Here is a 21,411-nt window from a genome sequence, read left to right on the forward strand (position 1 = left end):
CAAGACGAACTTCCCTATGGGCTTGCTTCGTAAGACAAAAACGTCTTGCGAGTTTGTTCGCTTTTTTCCTAAAGCCGCTTGAAGAGGCGCAGTTGCGACGGACCGTGCTTCGCAAGATGAAAAACATCGCAAGACGAAAAGACTCGTGAAACGAATTAATTTCGTCTTGCGAGGCACCACTGTACTTCAAAGAAAATGACGCAGACAATATTCCAACTTCGCTCCTTTGGGACACAATGAAAGCAGTCCACCAGAGGAGCCTGCATAAAAGAGAAAGCATCCCTTAAAAAACAAACCTCCTCAAAAATTAGCAAAATAGAACAAGACATCACAGCCCTCTCATCATGATACAAACAGGAGCTAAAAGACTCCTTAAACTTATAGGACAAAAAAGAAGGGAAATAGACTCACTAGAAATCAACAAAACAACGATCAACATCCTATATTCAAAAAAACACTTCTATGAGTAAGGAGGGAAAAACTCCAGACTATTAGCAAACAGGTGTGTGTGTGGGGGGGGGGGGAAATCACTCAAAACAAGAATACATTGCATCACCAAAAATGATGGTAGCAAAACATTCTCCTCCAAAGAAATAACCTCAGAATTTGCAAATAATAATAATAAAATACTCCCACAACTCATCTGAGAAGGAAATCAGAAAATTTCTAGCAGGACTGACCATGCTAACCTTAACCGCTGAAGAGCAAGAATTAATGGACAGTCCTATCACCCTGGAGGAAATAGATATGGTCCTCAAAAATCTGAAACCACACAAAGCCTCAGACTAAGTAAAAGAACATAAGCTTTACCACCCTACCCCCTCTCCCTTCTCTCCACCTCTTTTCTTCCCAACCCTACACTACATATAACACCAATGTCTCACAACAAATGTAACTGATGCGTAGAAAACACAACCTGAAGAAAGAGACAATGCATGTTCTTTTGTAAACAAGGAAAATCTTTAATCAATATTTTTTTTAAAAAAAGAAATAAACTGGACTATATTCAACTTACTTGTAGGGGAAAGTGTGTATACAATTGCAACACAACTTTTCTTTTTAATACTTTAAGTTCATCTTTTAAAAAATAGATTGATTTTAAACTGCATGTACTCCGTAGAATCCTTAGTAATGTGGAGTGTGCAAACACCTGCCTACACATATATGAGTGCCCTTCCACCCAGACCTGCAAGACATTAGCCCCATTCATATATATGGGATTGGTGACATGGCAGCCAAAAATGCAATCACATACAGGCTGCTCCTTGCAGCAAGTTGTTTGGCTGAAGTGATTCCCCCATGCATTGGCAATGATTTTTAACCATCCTATGAGTATGCACCTCATGAGAAGAGAAGACTCCCTGGAAAAGACCCTGATGTTGGGAAAGATTGAGGGCACAAAAAGAAGGGGATGACAGAGGACGAGATGGTTGGACAGTGTTCTCGAAGCTACCAGCATGAGTTTGACCAAACTGCGGGAGGCAGTGGAAGACAGGAGTGCCTGGCGTGCTCTGGTCCATGGGGTCACAAAGAGTCGGACACGACTAAATGACTAAACAACAACAACAAATGAGTATGCATTCTCAACATTAAAAAAGAAGAGACCCTCCCTGGAATACACTTCATACAAATGGCATCTGGACTCCATAGTCATTATGTAGTTGTGGTGGTTGTCCCCACCCCCACTCCCCATAGCTATTACTGCAAAATTACCACTCAGAGTGGATGGCAACCCAGTCTGATGGGCGGGGTACAAATAATAAAATTATTATTAGTAGTAGTTTGCATGAATTGGGCTTTGCTATGACCTTGATTTTGATACTGTGTTTAAGTAATTTGTATACCACTTTATGAACACAGAAAGTCTTTTAACACACAACCATAAAACAAGTTGTAAGAAAAATTGAAATACAAGAATAAAACAGCTAGTCAGCAGAACAAAGACCCTCAAATCAACAGCAAGAAAGAAGTCTTAACTTGCCTCCCAAAAGATAACAGGGAAGAAGTCAACACGGCTCGCCCATGGAAGATCAAATTCCAAACTATGAGGTTACAAACAGGGAAGGCCAGTTTAGTGTGCAGAGGCCAATATGACCTTCAAAAAAAGCAGAAGCATGTCATTTTTTAATGCTGATGGGAGGCAGCGGGAGATTCCTGTATTTTTCATACTAGAAGAGAGGCAATCAGACCTGAGCTCTCCAGGGAAACAGATTGGTAGCCGATGCAGGAGTCTCAAAAGAGCTATTACAGGATGGTGTCTACTTGTACATGTCAACAGCCAAGCGGAAACGTTTCACACTAGCAGAAGCTCCTGAACCATATTCAAATGCAGCTCTACATAGATTGCAATACGGTACTCCCATCTGAAAGTCACCACACACCTGTCTCTATGTCAAAAGTGGTGAATTCCTGTTTCGAACCCCACGTTCAGATAGCAGTGGTAAAGTATCTTGTTTGTGGGGAGACAAGAGCTCATCTGCTGTGGAAGAAATAGACTGAAACTTCCTGCCCACCAGCAGCTTACAGAGTTTTATTAATTCTCTTTGCTGGAAAAAGATTAGTTTGGATAATTTTATTCTGCTCACTGAACCTGTTTTATTCCACACTCAAACAAGCTAATTAAAACCCCACTGTGTTTTTAATCCTATTTTCAGAAAGTCAGGAAAACAATGAAATACCTCCATCGTTTTCCTAAGCTTGTCCATCCTGTTGCATTGATTATCTTTTTTGCCGGTGTTATTTTGCGGCTGGTTTTGTCGTTGCTTAGATTTAACATACATTTCATTATGTGTTCTATGGTTTTAATTTTTACTGACGGAACTTTAGCTCAAGGAACTTTAGTTATTGGGTGGTAACTAAATATTGAAAATAAACAAATAAACTTATTGACGTGATTTGAGGCAGATTCTTCAGTGACAAGACTTTCCTTTTTTTTGTAAACTGAGTTCTTAATTAATTTTCAGGCCATTGGGCAACATCTAACACTATACAAGCAGCCTTCTGCTCATGCAAAACAACGTCCTTTCCTCTTTTTCTCCCTGCAGTCTCCCACCAAATCTGCTCAGAGAGTCCCATAGTGGATGAGACTGCAAGGTGGCCTGCGAATCCATTTCCTCAACACTGACAGCTGGTATTCATGCAGGATCCTTATATTATGGACATGCATTTATGTTTACATTTTTATTTTGTTGGGGAAAAACCAATTTGGGAAGCAGCTCTGACTTCCAGTGATCCGCATTACACTATAGCCTATCAGAGTAAGAATTAACCTCCTCCGTCCTTAGCTAAAAATGAATTTTCCAGTGTGCTAATAAATTTTTGTCTCATTTGTGCTTTGAATTGCCGATACCATTCCATAAGCTGTTTCCTCCTCTGAATCTTTTGTTGCAAAGTCATATTTTGCTCTTTTTCTAAAACGGCAGGAAGTTCTCTCCAGTTTTTAATAAAGATAAAGGGAGCTCCCGTGGTCTTTAGTAATTGCAGTGGGGCACTGTGGGACACAGATGAATTTCCACAATTGCCTGGTGTCATTACATCTTCTACAACAGGAACAGAGCCAAATGAGCATGCCTCATAAACCCTGTAGCATTCTGTATTTACTCCCACTGGGCATAACGTGAGATCACTCTGTAGCAATGCGTCGTGGTAGTTTTGAAGGCTCTCGTTTGTTTCCTGAGGCCACCACCTAGAAAAGAAAGACAAAAGGATGCTGAAAGTGCATACTTCGTCAACAACAACTTTTGCGGAAAACAAAAGATTCACACCACATTTTTAGTGCAGCCGTTCGGTGTAGCAGCCACAGCCACAACAATAATATCTAAGAACTGGGGAGTGGATAGTTTCCATCACTGTTTCCCCATTGCCTTCATCAATCATTACTGCCTTGTTTTAAAGAGCTTAATGGCTTGGATCCCAAGATAAGTTAACGTAAGGAAGTTCACAGAAGGAATGTTTCCTGTCGTCTCCTCCATCTCAGTAGCCTCCTGACTCTCATCCCACATTGTTCAGGAGACTATTAGGGGGCAAAGGGGGCTTTTGGGACACACACACAGATGGAACAGACCCAAGTCATTATGTTGATTTTCACTTATTTGTGAGGTTGATCAGAAAGAAAGAGTGCATATTTTAAACGATTTATAAAATAACAAACTGGAATAGTCAAGAGAATGAACAACAGTGCTTTGACCTTGAGTGCTGCACATCTCAAACTATTTCTAAAGAATTTCCATTCAAATTCTATGCATTCATACACACAGCTCAAAAATAGAAAGTGGGCAGGGATAATGGGAGTTGTAGTCTAAAAACATCTGGAGGGCTGAGTTTGCCTGTGCCTGCCCTAAACGGCCTCAGCCCTGTATATCTGAAGCAGCGTTTCCACCCCCATTGTTCAGCCCGGACACAGGTCCAGCTCCGAGGGCCTTCTGGCAGTTCCCTCCCTGCGAGAAGTAAGGTTACAAGGAACCAGGCAGAGGGCCTCCTCGGTAGTGACGCTTGCCCTGTGGAACGGCCTCCCACCAGATGTCAAGGAAATAAACAACTATCTGACTTTTAGAAGACAGCTGAAAGCAGCCCTGTTTAGGGAAGTTTTTAATGTTTGAAGTTTTATTCTGTTTTTAGTGTTCTGTTGCCAGATGGGCGGATCATCATCATCTTCTTGGAACTCTACCTGCACATCACAATGCATATAGCAGTTTTATAAAGTGCTGGTATGGTATTTGAACCCTTATCATAAAGCCATCATCCAACAATTTTGGCATTTCAAAACACACACACACACACTCCATGCGGGCAATTATTGCAAATTGTATCAAAATCCTGATGCAGTCAACATAAAACATTGGTATTTTTAACTGTTAATATTTTTGCTGTTATAGACTATAGTTCTTACTCTTCTCTGGCTGAAATCCAACAAAGCTTATCGAGTCCATTTTGCTTCAGGACGTCCACTAGGATCTCTCTTGTTGAATTCTTATAAACGGTTCCTAAGAAATTACACTGGTACGGTCTTGGCGTGTGCAGCATTGACCAACTCGGTTCAACTACAGGAAAGTATCTGTAGCTGTAATCAAAATAAAACATGTCTCTGTGTATGAAGCAGTTGTCGGGGGGGGGGGGAACCATGAATGCAAGGATTTGGAACTATTCGTTTAGGAAGGTTGCAATCCACAGCGTACTTACGGGACTGTAAATCACATTTCATTATGCCTACTTCAGACTGTAATCCTACGCATGCTTTCCTTGGAGGAAGTCTCATTACATTCAGAGTAGACATGCATAGGAATCTGTTTAGCAGTCAAACTTATCTATCTGTCTTCAACTCTGCTCACAGCCTTTTCCATGCTAGTCTGCCCCTTCATTTTATTCAGAACTTTCTATTCCTGATCTACATCTACTTTCTTGCCAGCAGAAGTGACTGGCTTCTTTAAAATTGACACTCCTAATGGTTTATTTGGTTACATGAGCCAGTTGAGAAGATGCAGAATGTAAAGTGCCGTTCTTTCCCCCCTAATAAATGGTGCATCAATTCAAAGGCTCTGTCATTTGGCTTCATTCTTTCATTTCTATGTCAGCCATTCACAAAAGTGAAAGGTATGTCCTTTCCCCTCTTTCCATCTTAGTACAGCATTCACGACCACATTTACAGCAGTGGAGTACAACTCCCCAAGTACAACCTTCGCACGCAAGAACTCTCCTTGCTTTTTTTGTCTCTGTGATATTTTTATCAATCTTTGATCCAAGGAAGGACAGCCTGTGATTCCCCCAGATGTTACTGGATGACTGTCTATGGCCACTGACCGTGCTGGTTGTGGATGTGGATAGCTGAGCCCCACAACATCTGGAGGCCATAGGATCACTATTCCTGCTTTAGCCAATTTTTAACACAGCACAATCTACTGAGCTCCTGAACAAATGGACCAGCAATGCATTCACAATCCAAAACTTCTTCTTATTATTATCCATTTGACAAGTTATTCCATTTCATTCTAAGATTTAGGCATCAAGGGAAGACCCCATGGTGAAACTCTTTTATAAGCATCTCCCATAGGATATACCGGTGATGGGAGGAGCCCCTCTTCTTGCCCCAAATCTGCTAACCTTAATGGAGCAACAGGACAGTGGCACATGCTATAGTTATTTCCATCCCACCAAGAGTGCGGTCTGGGGGGCCCAAATACCTGCAAAATCATGTTTCATTCAATTCTGTTGTGTTCAGATCCACTATATCACCGATATAGTTATGCAACTACCCCTCAGTGAGAAAAAGTAGTATACAAATATAAAATCAGACCTCTTTAATTTAAATACAATCCTAACTTTTTAAAAAAAGAGTCTCAATGTAAATGCTGGTATATATTAGCTGAAAGAATGCAACCTGTGAAGACGTCACAGCAATTGGCTCAGTATACCTGAAGGAGGAGCGTCTCCACCCCCATCGTTCAGCAGGTCCAGCTCCGAGGGCCTTCTGGTGGGTCCCTCCCAGCGAGAAGTAAGGTTACAGGGAACCAGGCAGAAGGCCTTCTCGGTAGTGGTGCCCGACCTGTGGAATGCCCTCCCACCAGATGTCAAGGAAATAAACAACTCTCTGATTTTTAGAAGACATCTGAATGCAGCCCTGTATAGGGAAGTTTTTAAGGACTGATATTTTATCGTGTTTTTAATATTCTGTTGGGAGCTGCCTAGAGTGGCTGGGGAGACCCAGCCAGATGGGCGGGGTAAAGTATTACAGTTAATTATTACAGTATTGTTGTTGTTGTTATTTACAAGTTGACTCAGAAGGAAGGGCCAATGTGCCCAGTGGAGTTTTCTTCCAAGGAACTGTGTTCACAATTGAATTCCCACCCACTTAAAACTGTAGTTTAATCAACAAATCATTTCTGATTCTTAAACACAATAATCCTAATCCAAAAGTGAAAACTAGCACTATCAACAATAGGAAAATGCTATTTTTTGCTTAATGTAGCTATTCTACAAAGCATTATGTATTCAACGTATATCCCATCTTAATTAACTGTTATACATGTAAATACATAGGACATTTTTAGGCATATGCAAAATTAAAAATATTTTCCTGAATGTATTCAGGACTTACGTAGCAACTCCCAAAGGCCAGTGGAAAATATCTTTTTCGTTCACTAAGGGGCTGTCGTATATTACGAAGAGCAGGGCCACAAACCCTCCATATCTTTTTAAGTAGGGGGAAATCCATTCATTTCTGCATTGTTCACTTCCAAGCAACACAACAGCAACATGCTGCAGCTTGTGAGTTTGTACTAATGTTTGTGCATAATGCAGCCACTGAGTGGCATAGGAGATCTTTCCTTCCTCTCGGCCATTCAGCACTAGAACCACATTGTCAGCTTCTACTGAGAAGTAGCCGGGGACTACAGCTGGACCCGTAATGAAGCTGTGAATGACAAAGCACAGGCATTGCAAGGTTTATAGGTATTACAAATAATGCAATATAACACACCAGATGGACATTTTAAATAATAGTTACCACTGATGCTCAAAGGATTTTGCTCTATCGTTTTTGTAATGGAATGAAGAGGAACTGTGCAATTTCTCCCAAGAAATTAAGATCACCATAAGGCTTTGTCCTGCACTGTCTGTTGCTGCCAACTCTTCATGGCCTGACCCCAAGGCTTGTTGTACCAGCAATACATATATATATATTCTCTCTCTCTCTCTCTCTCTCTCTCACACACACACACACACACACACACAAAGATGTACCAACCAATGTGCAGGCAAGTATCACATTATTCATTGTTGAATAAACATTCTGTTTGAACAATTTCACTAACTAATGCATAAAATTACGTTAAATATGTTCACTGGGCTAAGAAATACTGCCACAACTAAACTTAAAAGAGGTATCAAACAATTGGTACCTGAAGAATGATTTCCCTGCTGTGACGCTTCCTTCTCTCCACTGGGCTGACACATCAGCAGGCTCAAGAAGACCTTCAAAGATATGCTGCCACAGGTAAAGGCCTATGAAAACATGATTTATAGTTTGAACAATATGGGACGCATCTGAACTCCTAGATACCTTAACGAGAAATGAAGACAAAAAGAAGCAAAGCAGGCCAACTCCAATAAAGCAACACAACTTGGCAAGGTAAATAAAAGTCTGCAATAAATAAGAGCAATGAAGGGTGCTTTAGAGAGGGGATCTAAGCAGACGAGAAAGCAGGAAACCTACAGGAGTGCTGATGCATGCAAGGTGCACTTATATCTGCAAGGTGATATAAGGCTTTGGGATATTTGGCATGGAGAGAAGCCCTGGCCCACTAGGAGGAAAAGCTGATAGCAGAGCTGCCTTTGACAGATCCCACTCTCAAACTAACATTCCACCCTGTTCAGTATTGAAGAAAGACACCCTCAGAGACCTTAGAAGCATCATAGAGAGTGTCCGTCCATTTACCACTGCAAAGGGCTTTATACCATCAATGTGAAATCAATGAGAGGAATACAGAAAAATAGGAAAGGTGTCAGGGACTGGCAGGGCTCCAAGGAAAGGGTGGAAAAAGAAATGGGGCCAAAGGCTAATCCAGCAGAAGGGGGGAGAGATTTATGGAGGTTTGTGCCTTCCACAAGGCAGGAGCCAGAGCTGAAGGAGGAGCCTCAGCAAGGTAGCAGGAATGGACTTTTCCTTGGGGTTTACTCCCAAAGCCTTTCTCATGATGAATGAGTATAGCCGCAAGGCAGCGGAGCTTTAGGATCAGGGTTTTCCTTCTCCAATGGGCTACCTTCCTAGGTTGATGAGCCCCATCTGCCCCTGTACGTTCAGAAACTTTTAACATCTGTAGTCAAATTAATTTTTTAATCACTGGGCAGGAAATGTTATGCTCCATTTTACAAGATATGATCCTAATAATATCTACTAGGAAGCTAGTCCAATGGAAGTTAACAAGGCTTGCTATCAGCCAAGTGGGCTTGGAATCCTGCCTAACATTATAATCCTAAACTCAGTTACGAGGAAGTAAGTCCACTGAATGCAATAGTTCAGTAATGAAATGTTAAGGATCGAACCAAAGGAGTGGAGCAGTATTATTTAGAAACAGCAATCACATTGTTAATGACAAGCACTTACCAATAGCAGCTTTCCCCCAAATTTGTACCCTCAGGTCTGTTTGTTCCTGTTGCACTTGCATCTTTTTTAACAGTTGAAGACTATTTGCAGACTTCCGCTGCAAATCGTTTTTCTCATCAACTTCCCAAGGATTCCATTCTTCAGTTCTCAAAACAGCATGTTCTAAGAATAAAAAATGTAGACAACCATTACACCAGAACTTTGTTGAATGTGTTGTTACAGGCCGGTGCTGTAGATATACTAAAACTGTGACATCTGAAGTGCATAAATACTTTTTTATATAATAAAAAACACCATGGAAACATAGCTCAGCATATGCTTTCTATGCAAATAGTCTGTCATGACCCCAAAGTCCAGCAATGATCAGGAGACCAAGCAGAAGGCTACAACATCACTGGTTAAGAAGCCAGATTTTGTTCCTGACAGTGATCCTAATGCTGGTAATCAGGGGACCACTGAATCCAAAACAGGCAGGAAGGAGCCACTGAACCAAATGCCACAGCATCAGAGCCCATAGATTGGAGCCAGGATCCTTGGAGATACTTTCACTTGAATCAAGGGTCCCAATAGTACCCAGCCAGTTCAATAGGTCATGGAATACAGTAGAAATGTCCATCCTCATGCCACAGGGTTGACCCTTTAAGAGACTATTTCTCCCAAAGGGGGAAGAGCCTGGGAAATGTGGATTGGAGGCAGAGACTCAAAAGGCCTCAGTTCACTTCCAACCCTTGTTTAGAACAAGTGGCTTACTAGGAGCTTTCCACGGTGCTGAAATTATTCTGTGGGCTCCTTTGTGAAACCAGAACAATACATGGTCCCAGCTTCTAACCCTGGCTGCAAAAGATTTCTGTCTGAAACACTGGAGATCCTCTGCTGGTCAATGCATATAATGTTGAGCTAGATAGACCAATGGTCTAACTTGGCATAAGGCAGCTACCAAGGAGTCAGTTATAACTCTTTGTGATGTGCTTCTTTCAGTGCTGCCTCTCATGACTCACAGACACACAACTGTCAGGACCATCTTCAGGACCCTCCCAACTACGGGGCACGGTATTGCCACCTCCTTTGGTTCAAATGACTCGTGCATGGTGCCCTTGCCTCCTCAGTTCCACAGGAGCAAAAAATGGCAGAATAAGGTAAGAGCCATTTAACAGGCTGGCGTGCAGATACTTGTCAAGAAAACAGTTCACAAAGCTATCATGTCAGAACTCTGGGAGCTCTCCAAGGTCCTGCAGGTGCTCTGTATGCCTTGAACTCTTGATGAGACACAGGTGTGAACCTTAAGTGTGTACTGTCCCACTCCTCTCCAACCCCCCATCCCCACCAGGCTTGCCCATTCATTTCCCCTTTCCTCCATCCTAATTGTGGTGAGCAGTTCTTCCAGGAGGGAGTTTCACTTGGCTCAGCTGGTAAGGCTGCCTCTCGTTGGCTTTTCTACCTTCTTTATGAAAGTGTGTTTACATTTTTGTCATTTAACTTCATAGAATCATTACGTAACAGCAGCATATACAAGAGCTCAGTAAAGTCACAACAGCTAACCTATTAGTTTTAACCCCTCTTGAATTTTGGAGAAGGGAGAGATTCTCTCAGGTAGCTACTTACATTATTATGGAGAATGTAATAAATCACCCATTGCATGCCTGCCTGGCTACTTTACGGGGCATGCAAACTGCCTTCCTTAAAAGACTGAGCCATGGAAAAGCTATACCACCCAAGAAAATATGATGAGCAGTTTTACTGGGGTAGTGGTAATGGATACCCAATAGGCCAACACAGTTTAAACCTGAAGTTCTTTCCTTCTTCCACTTTACACACACAAGATAATGGAAGAACGTAAAATGTGCCAATCTTACATTAGAGAAACTAAATCCCAAAGTACACTATGGCAACATGCATGTGAGAGTTTCCTTCACCATGCACACACTAATCTTACGAAGCAGGAGAGAACTATTGTAAGCTTCAACCATGTTAGAAACACACAGTTGAGGTGTTTGCTCAATATTAGTAGGCCTTGTGGCTCTGGCTTGGCTGAAGCAGGAACTCAGAAACAGACATTCAAACTAGACAGCTGTTTCACTAAGCAGTGTTATTCGTACCTATGCACACCAGAGGGCAGATGGGCTTGTGTAGGAACTGCGAGCCTATATTGGATGAGTGAAGAAAGGATTGTTTCTTTGCACTTCTTTCAACAGAGTACGCATCCAAAGGAAAGCAAAAAATTGCTAATAAATTACACCTGTGCTCAGGTGCACATTTAGACTGATCCTACCTAAAGTGCTTTTAGGAGTTTGGAAGAATTTTCCTGCAAATCTTGGTTGTTTCACAAACTGTAGGGACCCTCTCCACAGTCTTGTCTTGTCCTTCATTTTGGTTGCCACACATAATAGGAGCTTGGAGAAAACTGGAGTGATTGGCTAGGATTCAGGGGGAAAAGGCCCAACTTTTATTACAAAGCTGTAATTTTCAAACTCTGCCCCGCTTCGACCACTTGAAAATTGCAAAGGGTTTGGCAGACCACTTAATGAATTTTCTGCACTAGGTGCTAAAGTATTTTGGACTTCAAATTTCAACGCAATAAAATACAATAAAAGACGTTATAAAAAAAATACGGTTAAAATCAATATGACTATTTCAGTGTGATGGATATGTCTGTTGTGCTAAACGAATTTATTTCTTACTGTTTCCATTTCCATATGTATTAACTCTCCATTCCTCTTCAGTGCCTTATCTGTCTCTTTTCCCCATTTGGGTTCTTCCTTTGTTTTGATGCCAGCCCTGAATTTATTCCTGTGAGGAAGTCAGAGCCTCTCTGCCCCTCATCATTTCTGGCCCCTCATCTTCCAGGCAGACTTCTGGGTTCAAAGAAAGACAGAGCAGCCACTGTGCTTACTCACAAAGCATTCTTCACACATAGCTCCACTGCTCCACAGAGCTGCCACCAGAGAGTTGAAGCTCACAGATCACTGGAGGTCCGTGGACCACACTTTGGGAACCCCTGGTTTACTCAACCTGCAATTCAGTACCAACTGTTTCCAAGCAATACAAAGTAATACTAACAATAACACAAAATATGATAGACAATCTACACCACTTTCTTCCTTCTTGTTCTTGTAAAATTCTTGTTCTAGGGCCTAATACATAGTCTACACCAGATACAGGCAAACTCGGCCCTCCAGATGTTTTGGGACTACAACTCCCATCATCCCTAGCTAACAGGACCAGTGGTCAGAGATGATGGGAATTGTAGTCCCAAAACATCTGGAGGGCTGAGTTTGACTATGCCTGGTCTACACCAGCCTTTGCTAACCTCTACAACAATATATACCTATCCCTTTCTCTTCTTAAAAGCACTTTGGAGTTCTTGGGAAGCGCCTGATGGTACAAGACTGTGGACTCTCAGAATCTAGCCAGCAGGGGTGCCAACATGAATAAAATAATGGGGGTGGGAAAACGGGTAAGCTCTGCCCCTAGAAGTCTGCCCCCAATGTTGGCCAGTCCCCTGGATACATCACTTGAAGCACCATATAGGAACAGAATAGGACTTGTATGTGCCTGTCCTATCTTGCAACATTGCATTTCCCCATAAACTCTAAATGCAAATCCTGCTGTAACGGGGAGTGCAGAGAGTCAGTCTCTCAAGGAGCCAAGACTGCAATGCTATACACACCTAAAACTAAATACTAATAATAATACAGTAATAAATGACTGTGGGGATGCTTGTCACACAGAGAGCAACAGGGCAGGCGGTGGGGCGGCAGAATTAGAGGAGGCGGCGGCGGCGGTGTTGTTGGGAAGGAAGGAAGGAAGGGAGTCCTCTTTACCTCGCCCCTGCTTCTCCCTCGGGGCGGCAGCTCGCGAGGCGGCCGGGCGGCGGGGCTTCAGGAAGACGCTGTAAGCCGCGTAGAGGGAGAAGAGCAAGTAAGCGGCCAGCAGCGCGGAGCACAGCCGCTTCCGAGTGAGCCGCATCTTTCACGGCCCCGCGGGCGCCGCCATCTTGCCCGGGAAGTGACGCGCTGAGGGAGGCTTTGCTGCCCTCGCCTGCCCGCCAAGAGACGGGCGGAGAGAGAGGCGGGCGAGTGCGCCCGGAGGATTCGGGACACGCGCGCCCCGGACGGATCCAGGGGGGCTCCGTGGGTCACGCGCGCTTGGCTTTGGGCTGGTTCTCCCGGGGAGTCTCGACAGCAACAAAACCAGGGAGCGGAGCCTGCCTGTTTGCGCAACCCTCCCGGAGAAGGCGAGGGTCTCATCCTCCGTGCGTGGTTTCAGTCCGCAGCGTCTTCAGATAGGGCTGGGGAAAACACTTCCAAAAAAATCCAGAAGAACCTTTATTGCCACAGGCTGCATGCATTACGCAGCATACATCCAAAACATGGGCGTAGCCGGGGGGGGGGTTGGGCAGCAGCCGCCCCTAAATCAATCAAAATGAATGCAAATCTGAGGTTCCCAACAAAAAACCTGCCCACACCCATGATTCAAAGCACACCCACCCAGGAACCTGCAGTTTAGCCATCACAAAACTACAATTTCCAGCACCCTTAAGAAACTATCGTTCCCAGAGTTTTCTTTTCCCCCCTGAGGTGGGTGTGCTTTGAATGTATGCACATGCAGCACATACCCTCCAACATTTCCCCAATGAAAATAGGGACATCTTATTCCAGGGTCAGCAAACTTTTTCAGCAGAGGGCCGTTCCACTGTCCCTCAGACACTGGGGGGGGGGGGCGAACTATATTTTTTGCGGGGGAGGGAATTAACAAATTCCTGTGCCCCACAAATAACCCAGAGATGCATTTTAAATAAAAGCACACATTCTACTCATGTAAAAACACGCTGATTCCCATGCTGTCCGCGGGCTGGATTGAGAAGGCGATTGGGCCACATCCGGCCCCCATGACTTCCATGGCAGCAGCAGCAGCAACAATATTATTTATACCCCACACATCTGACTGGTTTGCCCCAGCCACTCTTAACAGCTTCCAACATATATAAAAGCATAACGAAACATTAAACATTAAAAAAAAACCATTTCCCTGTACCTTCTAAAGGTTGTATGGCTATTTATCTCCTTCGGGGTGCATAGCTCCATACCCTCCAACATTTCTCCAGTGAAAATAGGGAGGACATTCCGGGATCAAATCAGAAACCAGAACGGCTTCTGTAAATCTGGGATTGTCCCTGGAAAATAGGGACACTTGGAGACCAGTGGTTCTCAAAATTTTCCCCGCGAACCACTAGAAGATTCTCTAGGGTCACAGCAGCACTCTTAATAAATTTAGGGCACATCCACACTTTCCTCTGCTTTTTCCAGGCACAGTCTGTGATTAAAAGCTTTATGTCCAAGTGCCCCTCCACACACACCCTTTTTTGCTATGGAGCTTTCCCTGCGAAAACCTCTTTGCAGCTTAATCAGAGCAAATGTCAGTTTGCAGAAAACCCGAATTGACGTTTGCTCCAACTCAGCTTTATAGAGCAGGTTTTCAGGGGGAAAGCTTGAGGCAAAAAACCAACAACACTCAGACAGTGAATCATAGAATTGCAGAGTTAGAAGGTACCCCAAGGGTCATCTAGTCCAACCCCCTGCAATGCAGGAATCTCAGCTAAAGCATCCAGCTAAAGCGCAGACCTCTGCCTGAGTGGGGTGGAAGGTAAACTTTGAGGAGGTTGTACAAGTCAAAGCACATATCACTCAGTCCTATCTCCCCCCACTCCTTCAGTGCCTTCATCATAATCAAAGTGAGGGCCCAATTGAAATATCAGGACCTAAGCCAGCTTGCTGAGAAGAGTCCTTTTAATTTCAAAGATACAGTAAAAAATACTGGACTACATCAGCACTGTACTCTATTATAAACATCACAGGCACCAGGTGAGATACTTGTTAGCTTAAAGATCTGGCCCTAATCAAAATGTGACCGGCCTCCCAAAAGTTAATCAAATGCAGGTCTGAAAACTGTACAGATATTCTTGATTGCTTCACAGCTTTCTGGCAGGTGACGTAAATAAAGCCTGTGAATCATATTTTGAAAACCTTTGCTGTAACACTGCACTGGACTCGATGGGGCAACTTGATATAAAACAGCTCTTTTCATTTTGGACATCCTTGATTAATCATATCCATGCCATCAGTTTTCCTCTTGACCATCTGAAGCTGAGGTACTTTTGTATCCACATTTCTCTTCCTTGTTGTCACCCTGCCTGCATGACTAGATCCTGGCCTATAGGTTAGACTCAAATTTGACAGACTTCTCTCTGCAGAACAACAGTTTAAGGAAGGCTGATTTTGGGAGGTGCTCAAAACAAGAGATGGGAATGGAACTCCCTTCTTGGACAGCACTATCCTATCTGCTTCGTTTGTTTATTCCATTTATATCCCACATTTCCTCCAATGGGTGGAGCACATGGTTCTTACCCCTTTTATCCTTATAACAACCCTGTGAGGTAGCTCTGACTGAGAGACGATAATTTGCCAGGGTCACCCAGAGATCTTCATGGTTGAGTGTGGATTTTGAACTCTGGTCTCTCAGATCCTCCTCCAATTCTCTAATCAAACTGACTGTGTCCTCATTGCAATGTTTTGTTACAATTATTTTCCCCAAACTAGTCTAGTGTAGGTATGCCTAGGCATAACCATTTAGGCTTGTCATCAACAATTTAGGCCTGTTGCAGAGAAGTAAAGAGTGTGGTTTGCTCCCACCTTGATTTTTGGATTTGTGATTGTATGTGTTCCCCAGTATTGAGTGACAGGTGTGGTCTAGTGGTTCAGAGTGGTGGACTTGTAATGTGGTGAACCAGGTTCGCTTCCCTGCTCCTCCACATGCAGCTGCTGGGTCACCTTGGGCTAGTCACACTTCTTTGAAGTCTCTCAGCCCCACTCACCTCACAGAGTGTTTGTTGTGGGGGAGGAAGGGAAAGGAGAATGTTAGCCGCTTTGAGACTCCTTAGGGTAGGAATAAAGTGGGATATCAAATCCAAACTCTTCTTCTTCTAAATGCCACCTGCAATCCAAGATGAGCCTCTATTCAAATGTTATTCAGCCAGATGTTTGACTACAATTCCCATCATCCTTGAGTACTGTCCTGGCTACGCTGGCTAGGGATGATGGGCGTTTTGGTTCAAGATCATCTGGGGCTCCAGGGTTGAAGCACAGATGACTGACAGCAGTTGCTTTATAATTATGGGAATTAATTTCTTTGGAGTAAACTTTTGGGAGTAGTATAAAGTCAGTATCTAGAACAGAGTAGATAAGGGATTATTCTTAGTCTAGAACTTTGCAGTTGGTTTATGGTTGTTGCCTTGAATTTATTAAGCCCTTTAGTTGAAAATCTACTTTTGCAGATTCTTTTCTTTTCTTTTCCACTTTGCAGCAAAAACAATCATGGTAAGGCTTCCAAATTTATGCATGCTGTCCTTTGCTGTTGGATAGCCTCTTTATCTGCTGTTTACTGTTTTAAGTTTCTTAAGGCCAAAGTAATTGGTCATTGTGTTGTGTTGATACATGGTTTCAATTATGCTGAGAATAATGTATTCACTGATGGAATTTCAAGATATGATACCTTTGATAAAAGTTATTTGGAAATCTTTTTAGACTAAAAGAACACCACATATTTAAAGTTTTCCAAAGTATCTGTGTATGTAATTCCACAAATCCCTTGCCGATTGTTGGAGGGTGAAAGATGTTTATTTTAGATGGAACAAAATATTTTTCCTTTTAAAATGAGCAGGTGGGAGGAATGGTGAAATAAATATCGTCACTTGGGAGTGGTTTAAAAATAAGTTAGAGAACAACAAGTAAGCACTAAATTATAACTCTGTCGATGACTGTATTTCTTGAAATAAGGGACAGGGGAATTTTTTTTTTAATTGATTTTAAAGTGTTGTCATTGATTTTTGTGATTGAGAATAGCGAGCAATGATACCCCATTTATGAAGTATGTGTGTTTTAAGTTTTTCAGAGGCAATGCTTTTGCAGCCATGCAGAAGAATCAATTATTCAGGATTTATTAAAACTATACAGAAATGAAAGGCAAGGCTCCTTTATGCTACGTGAGCTTTAATACATAGGAAATATATAATGGAATCACAGTAAATAAAACCCCAAGAAATAGCAGCTCAGCAGAATACTTTTATTAAAAAGACAGCCTGACAGATATTTGTCTGCAGATACCCAGCTGAACGAAATAAGGTGCAGCAGACCTATTATGCCTGTTCAACAGCCCTAGGAAGTAGCCTGGCAGTAGCTGCTCCATTGGCATATTTGTGACCCAGCATTCCACCAAAAATATATTCAGAAAAAAGGAACCCATATAGGAGTATGACTAGGTTCTCTCTCTGTGTGTTTCTCTCTCTCTCCCTCTCTCTCTCTCTGTGGCACACATAGCATTCGTGGATGATTTTTTTTTTTTTTGCTTTTTTGCATTTGCTGTTATAAACATTCGTTTATTTCACCATAATATTCTATTAGCTCTTTCGATACAACAACAACTGATACATCTAATGGTAATAGTAATTATCTATTACAACCGTAAGACATATCTAGTTGTTTCCTATCATGAGCAGAGGTGTAGCAAAGCCAGGTGGTACCCAATGTGAAAAACTTTTTGTCACTCCCCCCCCACATTGCAATTTTGGGGGGTGCCAGTGCTGCCCGCCACCCATGAAAATCCGGCTGCCAATCGCATAAAACCGTCCACCGGGGATGCAATTGCAGCGGGTGGATTTTCGTGATTGGCCTGACCGTCGTTGTGAAAATTACTGTCGTGAAAATCCGTCCACTGATCGCACAAATACGCCCGGCCACAATTGGTGGGTGGCACTGGCACCCCCAGCGGGAGATGGGCCTAAAGTCTTTGGGATTTAGTATATCTTTCTCAGATTTGGGGATTAGTGTTATAAACACCTTCTTCCAAGTTTCAGGTAGACCATGGCCTTTTTAGAGCTCCATTCATTACTTCTTTCTTGAAAAGTTTTATATTAAATAGATGAGAGTCCATCTTGTCCTGGCGATTTTCCTATTTTTGCTTGTTGTATGGCAATAGTTATTTCTTCCATTGATATTGGTTCATTGAGGTAATTTGTTAGCCGAGGTAGGTCACTCTCTGTAATGTACTGTATAATGAATTGAAAAAAATGTTTAAAATAACTTTTGTAAAAACAAACAAACCCAGAAGCCTTTTATTAGGAACTGTAGGTACCAACATTCCAAAGGAACAGAAAAGACTTTTCATGTATGTGACAACAGCAATGCGGATGCTACTAGCCCAGAGATGGAAAGAAGACAAGGTCCCTACCAGAGAGGAATGGCAAACCAAGCTGTTGGACTATGCCGAAATGACAAAACTGACCGGAAGGCTCAGGAACCAAGAAGACCAAAACTTCAACGAAGAATGGGAAAAAATGATAATTTATCTAGGAGATCACTGGAAGCAGATGAAAACCTTAGCAGGATTTTAATAACACTTGTAATGTAGCGAATATTATGGATAATATGGAAAGATATAAAATATGGACTAGGAAATAATACGCAGTTGAGAAGGTGGAGAATAGGATCCATGGAGGGGAAGGTGGGAAGTCCAGAGATTTGGATAAATCTCTAAATAGGGATATGTAATTTGGATTGTTATAATTCTATATTTGTAAAATCAAATAAAAATTATTATATATGTAAAAAGGGAGGCTTGGGTGCTGGTGAGTTGTGCACTGGGTCACCCCAAATTCTCCATCAGATCACATAGCATGTCCATGGCTACAGCCTGCACCAAAAACAACAACCAAAACTGCATCCATTTTTTTGTGGGGCCGCAATGGTGCAAAAACGTGGTTACAAAGCACTGGGCTACCCCGAACTCACCGTCAAATCACATATTATGTCTGTGGCCACAGCATGAACCACAAAAATCATACACCCACTGTTTCGTGGGGCCACAATGGCGCAAAAACGTGGTTATCATGTCTGTGGCCAGAGCATGAACCACAAAAATCAGACATCCACTGTCTCGTTCAGAATATCTTTTTTCTTGTTTTCCTCCTCTAAAAACTAGGTGCGTCTTATGCAGCAAAAAATACGGTATGTGTCCATTTTCTCTTCATCTTCTTTTCCTTTTTCATAGAGTTTACTTGAGTACTTTTGGAATTCTTTACAAATGTCATTGGGATTAGAGATTATTCTATCTTCCACTGCAATTTTGTTTAAGGTATTTGGTTTTCTTCCTATTTTCAATTGCCCTGCCTGTAATTTCCCAGGTTTGTTTGCCCATTCAAATTGTTTCTGTTTCAGTGATCTAAGTTTTTGCTGTACCTCATCCTGCATTATCAGAAAGAACTGTGTTTGTAGGACTTTCAATTGTTTTTCAATTGTTGAATCCACTGGTTTATCAATAAGTTTATTTTCATACATAAACATTTCTTCCATTAATTTTCTTTCCCCTTCTTCTCTCCCCCCCTGCCCCCGTGGTATACATTCTGTTGTATGAAGAAGCCTCTTACTACCGTCTTGCGTCCCAGACTGTCTTTAAATCTGTCTCATTGTTTAGATTGTACTGGAATTATTCATTTAGTATTTGTGAACATTTCTTGATTACCTCTTCATTTCCTAAGATATTTTCATTTAATATCTGTCTTAACCACGTCTTCCCTCTATTCCGCAAAGTCATTTTTATTGGATTATGATCCGATAGTGCACAATTTGTTACTGGCCACGGATTTCAGCAATTATGAAGTACTTCAAGACTGAATAAGAATGGGTCACTGGTAATGCATATTACATTGCAAAGTATTACATTGTTTAGAAGATAAAACCATGGTTGCCATTTCTTTTTAAAACAAAACTAGTAGACACATTTTTAAAATGATCAACACCTGCTTTTGTAAACTTTGTATAATCTCTACGACAAGGGCCTCCTCCTAGGAAGATAGTACTGTGCTATCTGCCTTCTTAAATGCAGCCCCTAGAGATTTCATCTCCCTGTCAAGTACTTGGCATGAAAAACCAGAACATTCTTCCCTCCCCAAGACAGGGTCCTGCTGTAGAGACTGACAAGTTGTGGGTGTGCAGAATTTAATGTAATCTATGGGAGACAAGCAGAGTAAATAAAGCATCCTCTTTGTCTAATAAAGATTCTTTCTTTGAACTGCAGGCAAAAATCAGGAGAGACTACATTGGGTTTCTGCTTTTTCATATTACCCATAAGCAAACAATTTGATCACTGCAGAAGGTTTTCTGTTACATAAAGGTAAAGGTACCCCTGACCCTTAGGTCCAGTCATGACTGACTCTGGGGTTGTGCGCTCATCTCACTCTATAGGCGTTTGTCCGCAGACAGCTTCCGGGTCATGTGGCCAGAATGAATCAGAACAGCACACGGAGACGCTGTTTACCTTCCCACTAGAGCGGTACCTATTTATCTACTTGCACTTTGACATGCTTTCAAACTGCTAGGTTGGCAGGAGCAGGGACCGAGCAACGGGAGCTCACCCTGTCGCGGGGTTCGAAATGCCGACCTTCTGATCGGCAAGTCCTGGGCTCTGTGGTTTAACCCACAGCGCCACCCGCGTCCCTTTCTGTTACATAGATTTCTGCTATTACATTTCCAACACAAACTGCAAGTCATCTGACTATTGAAAGGAATTGGTAGCCAGTTTGGTGAAACTTTAGGTGTTGTTGGACTACAATTCCATCATTCCTGACCATAAGCCATGCTAGCTGTGGTTGATAGGACCTAGATTCCGACATATGAAGGCATCATGTTGGCTACTCCTGTCCTGGTTCTCTCTGGATGAAGAACTGGAACTTGGATTACAGTTTCTGCCAAGAACTTTAATGCACAAATCTGTACAGTACATAAGCAAGGGCTAGAGGCAAAGCAGGAGATGTGCATGGCATGTCCCCTGGACTTCTGCTTTAAAGGAACAGGGTGGGCAGAGCTTTAGCGTAGCAAGCAAGAAATACCTTTGGACTGGGCAAGCAAGCAGGCACTCCTTCGAGTGGGTCGGGCTGTTAGATGCCTCCCTGGATCATCAAAGTCCAACTATTTGAGCACCCCCCACCCTTCTTCCTGATTTGACCATTCCTCAAGGATGTTTCCAGGACGCAGGTGGCGCTGTGGGTTAAACCACAGAACCTAGGACTTGCAGATCAGAAGGTCGGTGGTTCGAATCCCCACGACGGGGTGAGCTCCCATTGCTCAGTCCCAGCTCCTGCCAACCTAGCAGTTCGAAAGCACGTCAAAGTGCAAGTAGATAAATAGGTACCGCTCTGGCGGGAAGGTAAATGGTGTTTCCCTGAGCTGCTCTGGTATGCCAGAAGCGGCTTAGTCATGCTGGCC

At 42.6% G+C, this 21,411-nt stretch overlaps 1 protein-coding gene across 1 annotated transcript; it reads right to left on the minus strand.

Moving 5' to 3' along the window:
• Positions 1-940: 940 nt before the first annotated feature.
• Positions 941-13,116, minus strand: RXYLT1 (ribitol xylosyltransferase 1). The gene is made up of 7 exons (XM_083699618.1): positions 12,919-13,116; positions 9,098-9,259; positions 7,893-7,995; positions 7,091-7,405; positions 4,889-5,059; positions 1,568-3,685; positions 941-1,326 (listed from the first exon to the last, which is right to left on the minus strand). Exons 1-6 carry the CDS (start codon positions 13,061-13,063, stop codon positions 3,265-3,267), a joined length of 1,317 nt encoding a protein of 438 aa, XP_083555744.1. The 5' UTR covers positions 13,064-13,116; the 3' UTR covers positions 941-1,326; positions 1,568-3,264.
• Between the last annotated feature and the right edge of the window lie 8,295 nt (positions 13,117-21,411).

The sequence above is a fragment of the Podarcis gaigeae genome, assembly GCF_964106915.1.
Source record: "Podarcis gaigeae genome assembly, chromosome: 10".
NCBI lineage: Eukaryota > Metazoa > Chordata > Lepidosauria > Squamata > Lacertidae > Podarcis > Podarcis gaigeae.

Coding starts and splice junctions, on each gene's coding strand:
- RXYLT1 (XM_083699618.1), bottom strand. CDS start 13,063: ATGCGGCTCACTCGGAAGCGGCTGTGCTCCGCGCTGCTGGCCGCTTAC. Junction 5,060..7,090: donor TGGCCTTTGGGAGTTGCTAC/GTAAGTCCTGAA, acceptor TTTTGATTACAG/CTACAGATACTTTCCTGTAG. Junction 3,686..4,888: donor TGGATTTCAGCCAGAGAAGA/GTAAGAACTATA, acceptor TTTCTTTTCTAG/GTGGTGGCCTCAGGAAACAA.